The sequence below is a fragment of the Arvicanthis niloticus genome, chromosome 15, assembly GCF_011762505.2.
Source record: "Arvicanthis niloticus isolate mArvNil1 chromosome 15, mArvNil1.pat.X, whole genome shotgun sequence".
In the NCBI taxonomy this organism is placed as follows: Eukaryota; Metazoa; Chordata; class Mammalia; order Rodentia; family Muridae; genus Arvicanthis; species Arvicanthis niloticus.
This window is the reverse complement of record NC_047672.1, coordinates 71,050,328-71,063,947: the sequence shown is the minus strand read 5'-3', so window position 1 is coordinate 71,063,947 and position 13,620 is coordinate 71,050,328. Positions and strand designations below refer to the sequence as shown.

The 13,620-nt window shown below is 38.6% G+C and overlaps 1 protein-coding gene across 2 annotated transcripts in view; it reads left to right on the top strand.

The window, feature by feature from the left end:
• Window positions 1-13,620, top strand: part of Rsbn1l (round spermatid basic protein 1 like) — a 57,708-nt gene that overhangs the window by 29,241 nt on the left and 14,847 nt on the right. For both annotated transcript variants that reach the window (XM_076913145.1, XM_034519313.2), the window contains one exon: window positions 12,452-12,589. In XM_076913145.1, coding sequence (XP_076769260.1) covers window positions 12,452-12,589 — 138 coding nt within the window. The remainder of the gene's footprint in view (window positions 1-12,451; window positions 12,590-13,620) is intronic.

The following is a 13,620-nucleotide window of genomic DNA, read 5'->3' as shown; positions in this document are numbered from 1 at the left end:
ATAGCTTTTAATTGTACATTTTAGATAGACTTGTGTTTTTCCTCTTGATTTTACTGTAGGTTTGAGGTAAAATGGAAAGAGGCCAGTGAAACTGTTTGAGAGGAATTTCTTGGTGTGAATTTACAAGTTTAAATTTCAATTTCTCCTTTTTAAAAAAAATTAATTATTTATCTTACTGTTATTTTTATGTGCATTGGCATTTTGCCTGCATGTGTATCCATGTGAAGATGTCAGAATTGGAGCTGGAGTTTCAGACAGTGGTGAGCTTCCTGGATGCTGGGAATTGAACCCAGGTCCTCTAGAAGAGCAGCCAGTGCTTTTAACCACTGAGCCATCTCTCCAGTCTCCAATTTTGCTTTTTATTCTACTTAAAAGTCAGGTAATGACGTACTTAAGCTTCTGTGTCCCTCCTCCCTCCCCCACTTTCAGACAAGGATTTTACTTGAATTAAGTGAAATTAATTTAACCAGGTTTTTGCTTTCAAACCTATAAATCGACCAGGTGTAGTAGCACATACCTTTGATCCCAGTTCTTGAGAGGCAGAGGCAGGTGGATCTTTGAGTTTGAGATCAGCCTGGTCTACAAGGACAGCCAGGACTATGTAGAAGAGACCTTGTCTCAACAAACCAAACAAAAACCCTATAACCCTAAGCCTGTAAACCTGTAAACCTGTAACCCTATAAAATGCTCAGCACTGGGTCTGTCATTAAATGAGTGAGTGCTAAATCGTACTGGCTGGTAAAAATAGATTGTATATAATCACTACTTAGTATTTGATTATGTGAAAATACTAGTGCATGTTTGCCTTAGTTACTTTCTGTTGCTGTGAGGAGACACTGTCACCAAGGCAACATATGAAGAGTATTTAATTGTAGGCTTGCTTACAGTTTTAGAGACTTAGTCCATGATCATCACGGTGGGGAGGGGAGTGGAGGGGAATCAGGCAGGTGGGCTGGCAGGCATGGCCCTAGAGCAGTAGCTGAGCGTTTACATCTGATCCACAAGCAGGACACAGAGACAGGGCCTGGCCTGAGCTTTTGAAATTTCTCAGGGTCACATCTTCTCCAACAAGGTCATATCTCTAAATCCTTCCACAACAGTCACTAACTGGGAAACAAATATGAGCCTCATAGAGGGAACCATTCTCATTTAAACTGCCACAATATTTTAAGCTAATTTTCATTTCCTAATGTTTTTATAGAATATTATTTTAGAAACCAGAGACAAAGTTGAGTTTTCACCTTTTAAAAGTTTATGTGGGGCCTATCTAAAGCCAGTGCCTTGTAAGGATGCCAGATGCCCTGGAACTGAAGATACAGACAGCTGTGAGCTGCCATGTGGGTGCATGTAAGGTGCTGGGAATTGAATCCATGTCCTTTGGAAGAACCCCCCAGTGCTCTTAGCCTCTGAGCCATCTCTCCAGCCCTTGACTAGTTTTTCAATGTGTTTTATGGGAGATGGTAGTGACTGACACAACATCCTTGTTTGTCAGGAAGGCACAGAAAGTCTCAGATTGTGGTGAACTTTTCTCCTAACCTTTCTTGACTAAAGTAAGATTAGCTAACAGACTAAAGGACTAGAACCAAAGCTAATCCCCATCTCTGGCCTTTCTCCTTGCTACTGTATTCCTTCAGTGATGTTCAAGATACAGTTTCTACCTTACATATGCTATATGTTCAAGATACAGTTTCTACCTTACATATGCTATATGTTCAAGATACAGTTTCTACCCCCAGTTTCCAATAGCATGTTTGGTGTGTTTTCTGCAGCATACACTAACATGGAAAATAGGAGAATATTAAAAAAAAAAATATATATATATATATATCATTCCCTGATATAGCATATTTGAGAACTGGAATTTAAATATTTTTAGAATGGTAAGGCAACAATAGATCATCCATTACTAGCCAACCCATTTCTTTTATTTCATTCTTCCTTATTAAGAGTTTAGGAAAAATTAAAACTAAGAAATCAAATCAAACAAAAAAGCCTAGATGACGGAGGCTGTTGTCTTCCGAATGGGAGTAGCTTTGGGCTTGTCCTTAAGTAATGGGTTAATGGAACTGGAGTCCGAAAGATAACGCAGTAGAGAAAAAGTGAGCACACTTATTTAGGTCAGTTCTATTTCTGGTCTCTTGTTCTTCCAGTAAGATCTGTTCTGTTTTTGCTGTTGTTTGTTTATTCTGAAATAGGAACTCATGAAACATGGGTGGCCTACCTAGTCTCTTACATAGCTAAAGCTAGAGCTAAATTCCTGGTCGTCGGATTGCTGGACTTACACCTGCTTAGCATATCTAGTTTTAAACCTGCATTTCTTAACCCTATTCTCTCCAGGAACGGATTCCTCTTCCCATAAATCTTCTGGTGAAGGATAGTGTGTACACAGAAAAGTAGTATTCAGAAAGTGAACAGACCCATTCAGTTCAAAACTCAAAGTGGCTTGAGGGCTTTCTTGAACTAGTCTTTAGCCCTACTCTGCTTAATGTGAACCCCGACATATATATACAACACATATATGTGCAGTTTTACAAAACCATTGTCTCATGTATATGTGTGTGTAGAGTATGTGTCTGTGTGTGAAAGAGCCCCTGGAGGTCAGAAGAGGGTGTTGGGTCCCCTGAGCTAGTTGGACGTGGCTTGAGCTGCAACGTGGGTTCTGGGAATTGAACCCCAGACCTCTGAAAGAACAGTGAATGCTCTTAACCATTGAGCCATTTCTCCAGCCCACACATAAACATCTAGGTGTCACTGAATTAAAACAAACATTTTTACATATTTTGAACTCATTTAATGTTACATATGTTATTACATTTTTCCTTATAATATTGTTTGGGACATCCATCTTGTAGATAGTAATGTTCATTTTCTTATTGTTGGGTAGTATTCCATTCTAGGTATGTGTCATAATTTCCCTGATTACTGTAAGTGGACATCTGAGTTGTCTTTATTTTGGTGTTTTCTAGCAGGGCTCTGTGACTACTTTTATGTACTTGATGTGCACATGTGTTTTTGTTAAGGTATACCTATCATTTGAGTATCAGGATGAAAAGGTGCACAGATATTTAGTTTTCATGGATTAATGACAGGTTTTAAAAACTCTTGGTACCAGTTTGTATTCCCATCAACGTGGACCATACTTTTGGCCACACTTAGTATTCTGTCTTTTTTCATTTAGCCATTGTGGGGACTTACAGTACTATGTCTCTGTAGTTTAATTTTAATTTCTCTGATGACTAAGTGTGGTAGGTACCTTTTAAATATTTCTTTCTAGTTAAAGACTGTCTTTAGTACAGTTTTGTTCCACTTTTTCTCCCATTTTTTTTAACTTGCTTTTTTCCAAATTAGTAACTTTTAAAAAAATGTATTGTAGATCAGACCTTTTGATTAGCCAAATGATACTCATTCGGTATCTTGATTTATCATTCATAATGGCTTCTGATGCCTAGGAGTTATGTTTAATCTATACTCTTTTTTTTTTTCCTTTTTTTCCCCCCTCAAGACAGGGTTTCTCTGTGTAGCCCTGGCTGTCCTGGAACTCACTCTGTAGACCAGGCTGGCCTCGAACTCAGAAATCCACCTGCCTCTGCCTCCCAAGTGCTGGGATTAAAGGCGTGCACCACCACTGCCTGGCTGTTATGTTTAATCTAATCTATAATTTTTCTCAATTATGACTAATATATTTTGTGTCCTGTTTTACCTATTTGCCTACCCCAAAGATCATGACATATTCTTTGGAATTTTCTTCTGGGAACTGCTTTTTCTTGCATGTTTAAATTAAGGTTCATCTCAGATTGATTGCATAGCAGGATATAAAGGTCAGGCAGGGTTCATCCAGGTGTGGTGGGCATGCCTGTGATCTGAGCCCTCAGGAGGCTGAGGCAGGAAGATCACTGGTATGAGAATTAGCATGGCCTACATAGTGAAACCCTGATTTAAAAATTCAAAATGTAAGCAGGGTTGACAGTTGTAAGTAGAGCAGGCATCCAGAAGACTCAGCATGAGCTGAAGAGATGCCCACTCCTCCTCCACATACTACATTTGCTCCTTGTTTGTGAGTCAGGTGATCATACACCTGGGTCATTTCCTGGGCTTTTTATTTTATTGTTCTTTTTATTACTAATCACCAGGGAAACACATTCCACACCAGGGATCCACCTCACTCCGTTTAGAATGAAACAGGGCCTGAGAGATGGCTTATTGGGTAAGGACGGTTGCCCCAAAGTCTCAAAACATGAGTTTGACCCCTGATTGCTACCCTCAGTGATGGAGAAAAGTGTTGGCTTCGGACTGCCACATGTGTGCTGTGGGACACATCCCTCCTCCACCTTCAAGTAAATAAGTAAATGTAATAAAAAAAAGTAGAATAGCTATTAATAAAACAAAAGGCAACAAGTACTACAGAAGATAGAGTAAAGAAAGCCCTTTTGTACTATTGGGGAAAACGTTATTAGTACTGTCGTTAGTTAAAGTGTGGTATAGAATTCCTTAAGTATGTCAAAGTGAAACACTTGTGTGGTTCTACAACCCCATGGCACAGGTGATGTATCTGAAGGAGAACTTGGTAAGTCAAAGAGACATCTGCACTGATCTGTACTCTAGCAGTGTTTACAATAGCCGAGAAAGGGAGACAGTCTTACCATCCAGTGAAAGGATAGAGAAGTGTATACATGATATAAATAAAGTCTGTCATATACTAAAGCATTACAGTAAGTGAAATAAGCCATGCAAATCAGTCCCACAGGCCTCATGCATGGAACCTAAAATGTGTTCTCTCAGAAGCTGAGAGTAGAATGAGTGAGTGGTGGTGAGCAGTTGCCAAGAGTACTGGATGAGGAAGGATGGTAAGGGCCAGTCAGAGCGGAGACCGCATTACAGTTGCCTGGGGTTAAGAAATGCGTGCATGGGGGCTGGAGATATGGCTCAGCAGGTAAGAGCTCATGGCAGCTTATAATCATCTATGCCGTGATCTGATGCTCTCTTCTAGCATGCAGGGGTATATTCAAATAGAGCACTCATATACATAAAATAACTAAAGTGCTTGCTTTCTATTATACAATAAGGTGTCTACAGATATCTAATCTATTAGAGGCAGGTATCAGAGGCTGTAATTAGGAAAGTATATTTTTCTGCCTTAGTAATTTAAAGTGCTTGCTGTGTAAGCATGAGGACCTGAGTTCTGTCTCTAGAACTCCCCCCACCCCACCCCGCAAAAGCCCATGGCAGCAGAGCACGCCTGGAATTGTCGTGCAGACAGGCAGATCCTGAGCTCGGTTAGCAAGCCCATCTGGCCAGATTTAAAATTCTAGGTTCTGTGACAGACCTTGTGTCAGAAATTAAGGTGAAGAATGATTACGATTGAGGCACCCCCCCTCACCCTCCCCTTTTATACCATTCTTCTATTTGAAAGTATGTGCTACATATGGCATAGATTGGCTCCCCCTTGTGGCACTTTCCTTTATGTTCCATGGTGGTTAGATTGTATCAGTAAGAATGTGATGACCAGGGGTTTGGGAGATAGCAGGTTAAGTGTGTTAGTCAGGGTTTACTGCTGTGAAGAGACACCATGACCACCACTCATAAAGGACAGCATTTAATTGGGGCTGGCTCCTGGCTCTGAGGGTTAGTCCATTATCATCCTCAAGGGAAGTATGGCAGTGTCCAGGCAGACATGGCGCTGGAGGAGCTGAGAGTCTTGTTCTGAAGGCAGCCAGGAGAAGACTGTCTTCTAGGCGGCGAGTAGGAGGGTCTCAACACTCACCCCCACAGTGACAGACTGCCTCCACCAAGGCCATACTTCCCAGTAGTGCCACTCCCTGGGTCAAGCATATTCAAACCTCCATGCAAAGGCATTTGTCAGCAAGCCCAGCCCAAGTTTGATCCCTGGCACGTACATGTTTGAAGGAGCGTCAACTCCCATGGGTTGTCCTGTGACTCCACAGTGGGCACTTGTATGTACCTTGACATTATCTACACATACTCTAGTCCCTATCCCAAACTCTTCTTCCCTTCCCACAGACAGACATACACACACTAAACAAACATAAATAAACACATTTTAAAAAGTAATTTACGAGCAACCCACTTATTTTATCATTCTATGAAGAGTTTATTCTTAGCATGCAGACTACTCTTTTAGGAAAAAAAATTCTTTATAGCTCCAGCAGACATTATAAATTAATTTACAAATATAGAATTGTGTTAGAAATATCCATAGAAGTCCTTGATTCTTCACATACAAAAATATTCAGGAAAACTTTTATGCACAAAATAGGAGGCCAGGTAGTTTCTTTGGTTTTCTTTTTGCATAGCAGTTAATAAGCAATGGTGACTGCAATTTGTACATCAAGAAGGCATTCACAATTTTCATACATTTCTAAAAAAATTATTAAACTAATAGAGTTCTAATATACAGGAGACTTGAAACCCTGTCTTAAAACAAAACCACAAGGACACTCCCCACCCCACCCCCACCCCAATATGGTTCTTGTCTCATGGCAATATCTCAAGAACACAGTAGCATGGGAGCTTATAGAATATCTTCATTTTAGTGGAGGGCTGTTCCTATAAATCCAACCTTTCTGCTCGTTAGAAACCTTTGAATGAGTTCAAATGATGCTGACCAAGTGTTTCCCGTATGATGTGCTAGACTCTTCCCACTACAGAATGGTTCAAATGAAGTTACTTCAAAGTAGAAGGGAGTGGCAGTGCTGAAAATTTTGACCATATAATTCCTCATTAAAAGTTGTAAGGTTGCTTGGTCCAGGTGTGGTAGTCAATCAGGAGGCATAACTGTTTCAAGGCCAGTGTGACCTACACAGTCAGTTCTAAGACAGCCAGGGCTATGTAGAGACCTTGTCTCAAAAAATGAAAAACAAAAAACCTGTAAGATTTCACTTTCAGTGAAACACCTAGGACATAAGCTAAATCACGTAGGAAACCAGGTTTATCACTAGAACTATGGCTTCTAGGCCTTATCCCATGTTGACTTTGTCTATCATGAAGCTGGCATGTTTAAGAACCCACTATTTCCCATGTGTGACCTCGGTATGTTACCTACCATTTCAGGACAGTCATTCCTGTCTCTCACAGGGTTTGGTATTACCAGTGGTTTCAGAAACCCACTAGTATCTTGGAAAGGAGACTTACTGTGCAGAATTAAATGGACTGAGGCAATCCACTTTGAGTGGGTTCAGATCTGATCGGTTCAGTAAGCTTCTGCATTGATTTCTGTCAACTCCTGAATAATCCTACAGTCTACTGATTATGCTCACAGTAACCAAGTAGTTCTTACACTCCAGCAAGCTTTTCCAGATTTCTCTGAGCAACCCACTTATTAAAAATAAGGTAGTCTATTCCCTAAACAGAGCAGCACTGAGACAGAGCGTCCTCTGCCTTACTCTTCATCCTCAAGCTCCAGCATTTAACCTAGACTTCTGTTTACTCTAAATTGAACTGATAGACAAGTTTAAATGTGTGTGTCTTTTTAAAAAGTATTTAACGGATTACTATTCAGAAGAACTTTTAATGTCTTGGTGTTGATAGGTGCATTGAAACAACTGCAGTTAAACAGATTTTGAAATAAAAAATACTTGTTGCATTCCTAGACCAGATCCGTTCGGTTATTTGCTCTGAGCCTTCTCAGACATTTACCACACATGGGAACCTCTAATGCAGAAAGATTTTCTAAACTTACCTGACTATAGAAAACTAGTTTCAAAGGACATACTTTGGGAAATAACAAGTTGTTTCATGTATGCTGCTTGTTGATGTCCTAAGCCCTCCTCATCTGTTTGCCCTGTGCTGGAGTGAACTCCCCGTGTAACACAGAGAACACTGCGTCTTAGGAGCATCTCTGTTCACGTCTCCTTTCAGAGCGGCTGCGCTTTGATTTTGTGTCATGCAGGTGTTACAAGGGTTGCTCTTTTATTTAAAGATTGTATGAGGAGAGGTGAATAGCTTTGTAGTTCAAGTGTAAGTAATTCCTTTTATTTACCCAATATTTCAGACATTTTGTTAGTCTGTTTTAAAAGCTTAGAGAATGTAGAAGGAAAGAAGTCAAAGGACAGGTGTGATCTCTAGCTTTTTAGAGCGAGACTGCAGGGCACAGCCCACTCGGGTTCATGCAGTGTGGGGGTGGGGCTGAGCTGGGAGCTTTGCATAGTTGCATGCTGGACCCTCTACCAAACGAGTCTGATGCTGTGTGTCCTTTGTCTTTTGACTGAGTTACGATGCTCAGCGTTGCTTAATCTGTTCACGTTACATGTCGTCTAAATGGCACTGTTGGTCTGTCTGTCTACCCCTGCCCAAATATGACTAGAGAGAACTAGAGAGAGAGAGAGAGAGAGAGAGAGATTACGGTTCATTACATTCACCATTTAGAAGCAAATAGTCACATCTTTTGGGTGTTTTTTTTTTTTTCCTTTTAGGTTAATTAAAAAAAAATTGTTAGAACAGTAATGGGTTGGTGGTTTAAGAAGTAAATAGAAGTAATGATGCTACGTACATCTGTCGTCAGGATTTGAGGGTTCCACAGAGGGACTTTTTTCTAATTAATGAATATATTGTTTTTGTTGCCAAGGTTTTAGTTAAGATGCAGTCTTCAGGGAACATGTGCGCTCTACGCTGACTCCGGTTTCTGCCGGGTGTGGTCTTAGTGATGTGATACAGTGTCCCAGAGTTGCTGCAGCTGCACCTGCCTAGTACTGGTCCTCCTCCGTTCCAAATTGGTGGGGTTATCCTTCTGATGGGATCTGAAAGACTGTAAAAATTGTGCCTAAAATAGGAGTGCATATCTACAATGGGGAAGTTTTATGAGCCACAGTCTCGTGACATTTCTTTAAAGATATTTACAGAGTCTTCTGATCCTTATCTGTTCCTTTCTTGGGTCAGTCATACTAGGAACTGTCATAGGTGGTTTTTAGAGAATTGTGGTTTTATTTTCATGTGGTATTATTTAACCTTACTATAGTGAGTAAATTCTGAATATCACACTGTTACAGTAAAATGGGGATCACTAAAATCAAGAGCCATACCAAGTTTTATGAAAAGCACGTGTTTTGTTATTTATTTGCTGTCAGTATATTTTTATTAAGAGGTAAATACTTTTTCATCTTGAATACATCATTGTTAATATTTTATCATGGTCAAAACTTCAGTGACTTGTTTTACCTAATCCTAATTTTGTATGGGTTTGTCATAGTGGTTAAATGTGGCACTCCTTCATTTTTGGTTGGATTGATAGAGTATTTTAATCAGTGAAATGATCATTATCACCTGAAGCAGCCAGCTCCATCAAATCAGTTGACAGTTGAATAATGATACAGCTTTCTTTTGCACTATTACTCCTAACAAGTCTTACCCATTTTTTCTGTTAGTGATACATTAATTTATTTATATTTAAACACATAGATATTACTTTACAAGGGCTGAGTATTCAAGTTTTTAATAATTCTGGTTTTCTGAGTATTAGCCATGTTTTTCTTAAAGGTTAATAATGGTTTGGCAGCTCTCTTCTCAGCTGGCCTCGTTGGTAATGCCCTGTCCCACCTTCCCAGTGTGGTTACAGGTCTGAACCTGGCTCAACCTCTCCCCACTTTGTTTTTTGAAAGATCTTATTATGTAGCCTTGGCTGTCCTGGAAACTGCTGCATAGACCAGGCTGGACTCAAAAGCATAGAGATCTGCCTGCTTCTGTCTCCTAAGTGCTGGGATTAAAGGTGCGCACCACCACACCCAGCTTTTCCCTCTTTTGTTTTGTGGAGTGGAAACAGTTACCTGAACATAAGAACGTTACATGATAGTGGTGTAGAACACAACTGTTTACTTATTAGAGAAATAAATGATTTCAAATATAATGTATCTTCATTTACATATTAGCTAAATTGACTTATAATTTCAGACTTACATTTTCCCTATCTTCTAAATCACCCAAATTCACTTTAGACAGTGTTCTTTACTGGTGTCTTTTGTATGAAGGTATTTAATTCCTGAATATAGGACAAAAAGTCCATTTGATTTTGCTATTAAAGTGTATTAATCATAGTCAGGTCTTTGGGAAAGCTTGTTGTGCTTTAATGCTTTAGAAGTATTCACTCACTGAAAAAAGTTTTTCAAAGGCCATTTTTCTACTTCTCATGATAAACCATATACATTACTTAATAAGTCATTGTTAATTCTTTGATGTAGTAAAGCAGACCACATCACACTTTCCATAATTTAAATAAAGTCTTGGTACTTTCATCTTTTTGTTTGTACATGGGTTCCAAGGATTCATTGGTGTTTAGAACTGATTAGTGACTTAGGCGATATTTAAATATCTGATTTAAATAAATGTATGCACAGGAAATTTTTTTGCCTGTATGACATAGAAATATTATCTCCCTAAATTGCCCTTTGCTACATTTTGAAACCTTTGCAAAACTTGTGTCTTACAGTGTAAGTTGATTTTACTTCGTGTCTTGGCTTCCTTGTCTCCTCCTCTCTGCCCGTGAGGGAATCAGTCCCAGTATGCTACACTGTTGAGGCAAGGGCCCTTCCGCAGAGCTGTACCCTAGCATGAATTTCACTATTTAGTAGCCTTACGCTTTCTCAGGACTAATGCTGTCACATGCAGATCTCAAACCGAGGACAGGAGTGCAGAATCATTTAACAGAGGTTTGTGTTGTATTCTGGTGTTTGCTAGAGTTAAAGACTGCCTTACTGAACCACATTCATGGCCGAGTTTTCTACTGTGATGCTGTTAGTGCATTTAATTCATAGGGCCTGAGAGTGGTGGAGAGTCAAGTTTAAACTTCGTTTTGTTCATCAAGTATTTTGTTGCTGCTTTGTAACTTATTTTGCTACTATTATGAATCGTAATGTAATATGCAGAATATATTATATGTGGCTCTGAAGGGGGTCATGACCCACAGGTTGAGAATTGCTGATGTAGAGATGATAGGACCTTCCAGGAGACAGAAAAAGATGAGACCCTGACTATAAAATGGAGTATAATCTATACATTTTGTGTCTTATGGCTTGGTTTACTAGTTTGAGGATTAAGTTTTTAATGGGTAATGGAAAATTAAACTTGGAATACTTGTAAATAAACTTAATATTGAATATAATAAAAATTTAAAAGAATTAGTACTTGTTGATTTTGATAAAAACAAAATTCTGCTGTCAGTTATTCTAATATAATAGAATATCTTTTATTGTGTTTCTTAAACTATGTGGGTTGGATGTAAGGTACTTCCCATATGTTGATAGTAGGCTACTATAGTTGTATAGGTTTTGTACATCACAAAAGCTTGCCCATCTAGGATTACCTGCATTGTAGACTTAGTTTAAACGATGTTAGTCCTACACAAACTGATCAGTTCATCTTCTACATGTGGTGGCCACAAAGTCTTACTTCCAAAAATAAAAAAAAAAAAAAAAAAAAAAAAAAAGATCATTGAGATTTTGTTCAAAGTTTTTTAAGAAAGGAAGCTTAAAATAATACCCCCTATTAGTGTTTATATATTAAAACATACCATAGTTGTCTGAGGACTAAATGTAATGTACCATTGAAGATCCAGGTATCAGTAAACCTGGGGGTTAGGGCTGCTTTGTTTTGAACATTTGAGCGTCACACAGTGGCTGGCATTGTCACAAGTGCTTTATATAGGTGAGCATTATCTTTCCTTGTGCAGTGTGGGCTTCTGAGATGAGAGCAGGAGTTTATTTGATCTCTGAAGTGAGCTGGCTGATAGCAGACGTGAATTTGTGCCTTAGGATTTCTCACTCTGAATTTTGATCATTTCATCAGAGTTCATGGTAGAAATATGAACTGGCCCCTAGTTAAAATCTTGATGCAGAGTGAAAGATTATCTTTAGTGGTCTTTTGACATATAACCACTCATAATGGGAGTGATTTGACAATTGCAATAGAAGATAGGCACTGTCATGTCACTTTAGAAAAATGAAGGTGTGTCATTTTGAATAGTTCTAGTAACAATATGTATTAAACAACAACTCTTCTGCTGTTAAGAGGTGGTGCCGTGAGGTATTTATACAGTGGTGTTTCTTTAAACTTTTCTCTTTTTTTGTTTTTGAAGACAGGCTTTCTCTGTGTAACAGAGATTAAGGTGTGTGTCACCATCCCGGCTCTTTGACTCTTTTAGTGGATACTTTACAGAGACAGAAATAGAAATTAGCTGGCTTGATTAGTTATCTATCTATCTATCTGTCTGTTTATCTATCTACCTACATATATATATTTATAAATATTATATTATAAATAATACATCACAAATAATAATATATATTAGTATTTGTAAATATATTTATATATAAACACTTTGCATTATTATAGGCTTCATTTTTCTTGCCTTGTATTATGTTCTAGTAGTTTGAAATGATGTAATTCATTGTTATATGTCTATGGCAAACACATTATGTCTAACTTTTAATTAAATTCATGTCACCAGGTAAAAAGAACATATTCTCATGGTACTTACAGAGCTGGCCCGATGCGACAGATAAGTTTGGTGGGAGCAGTTGATGAAGAAGTGGGAGATTACTTCCCTGAGTTCCTTGACATGTTAGAGGCGTCACCGTTTCTAAAAGTAAGAACAACTTACTGTTCTTTTTCATGTGGAGTCTTGTCTCTCCTTTCCTATTTGCATGAGTTGTGAGCACTGGACTCAGATCTCTAGTTCTGTGTACCCAGCTCTTACCTGCTGAGCTGCCGCATTCTTATTGTGGGTTACCTGAGGTATCCCATTGAGAGAGAAAGCTCTGAACTGGGTAGGCAATTTTTAAATAATAATTCCAAGTCAGTGTGACCGCCACTGAAATGTAGGCCCTACTACACAGCAGCGTGTAAGCCTAGCCTACAGCTTACACGCTTACACCGGCCTCTCCTGTTCTCACTTCTGTATGACTGATCTTCTGCATTATGTGTTTATAGATCTTTTTACTTCCACTGTTTTTTGTTTTCTCTCCTTTATAGCTTTTAAACTTCGTTTCTTTTTCTTCCAGCTAGTCATATCAAGTACTTTGATTATAATCATTAAGTGATATTTTATAGAATGGTTGCTTCAAATCTTATTTTAAGCATTCTTTCTAGAGAAATTAGTTCCTTCAAAAGGGACTATGAGGTGATTAAAACATCATCATCCCATCATAGTGATCTTGTGACCTCCCTTCCATTCTCGCTCACTTTCCAGTTTTAATCTAGTTTCTGCTTTAAGACCAGCAGACTTTTCAAGAAACTACTGCCAGGTGGTGGTAGCGCACACCTTTAATCCCAGCACTCAGGAGGCAGAGGCAAGGGGATCTCTGAGTTGGAGGCCATTCTAGTTTACAGAGCTAGTTCCAGGACAGTCAGGTCTATGGAGAAACCAAAAACAAAAAAGAAACTACTAAACAAATATAAACATACATATATACACATATACATATATATGTATATATACACACATATATACACACATATATACACACATATATATATACATATACACACACATATATATACATACATACACACACATATGTTTATATATGTATATATATCATACACACACACACACACACACACACACATATATATATATATAATGTCGTATTTGATTATGACTAATTAAGGAAACAC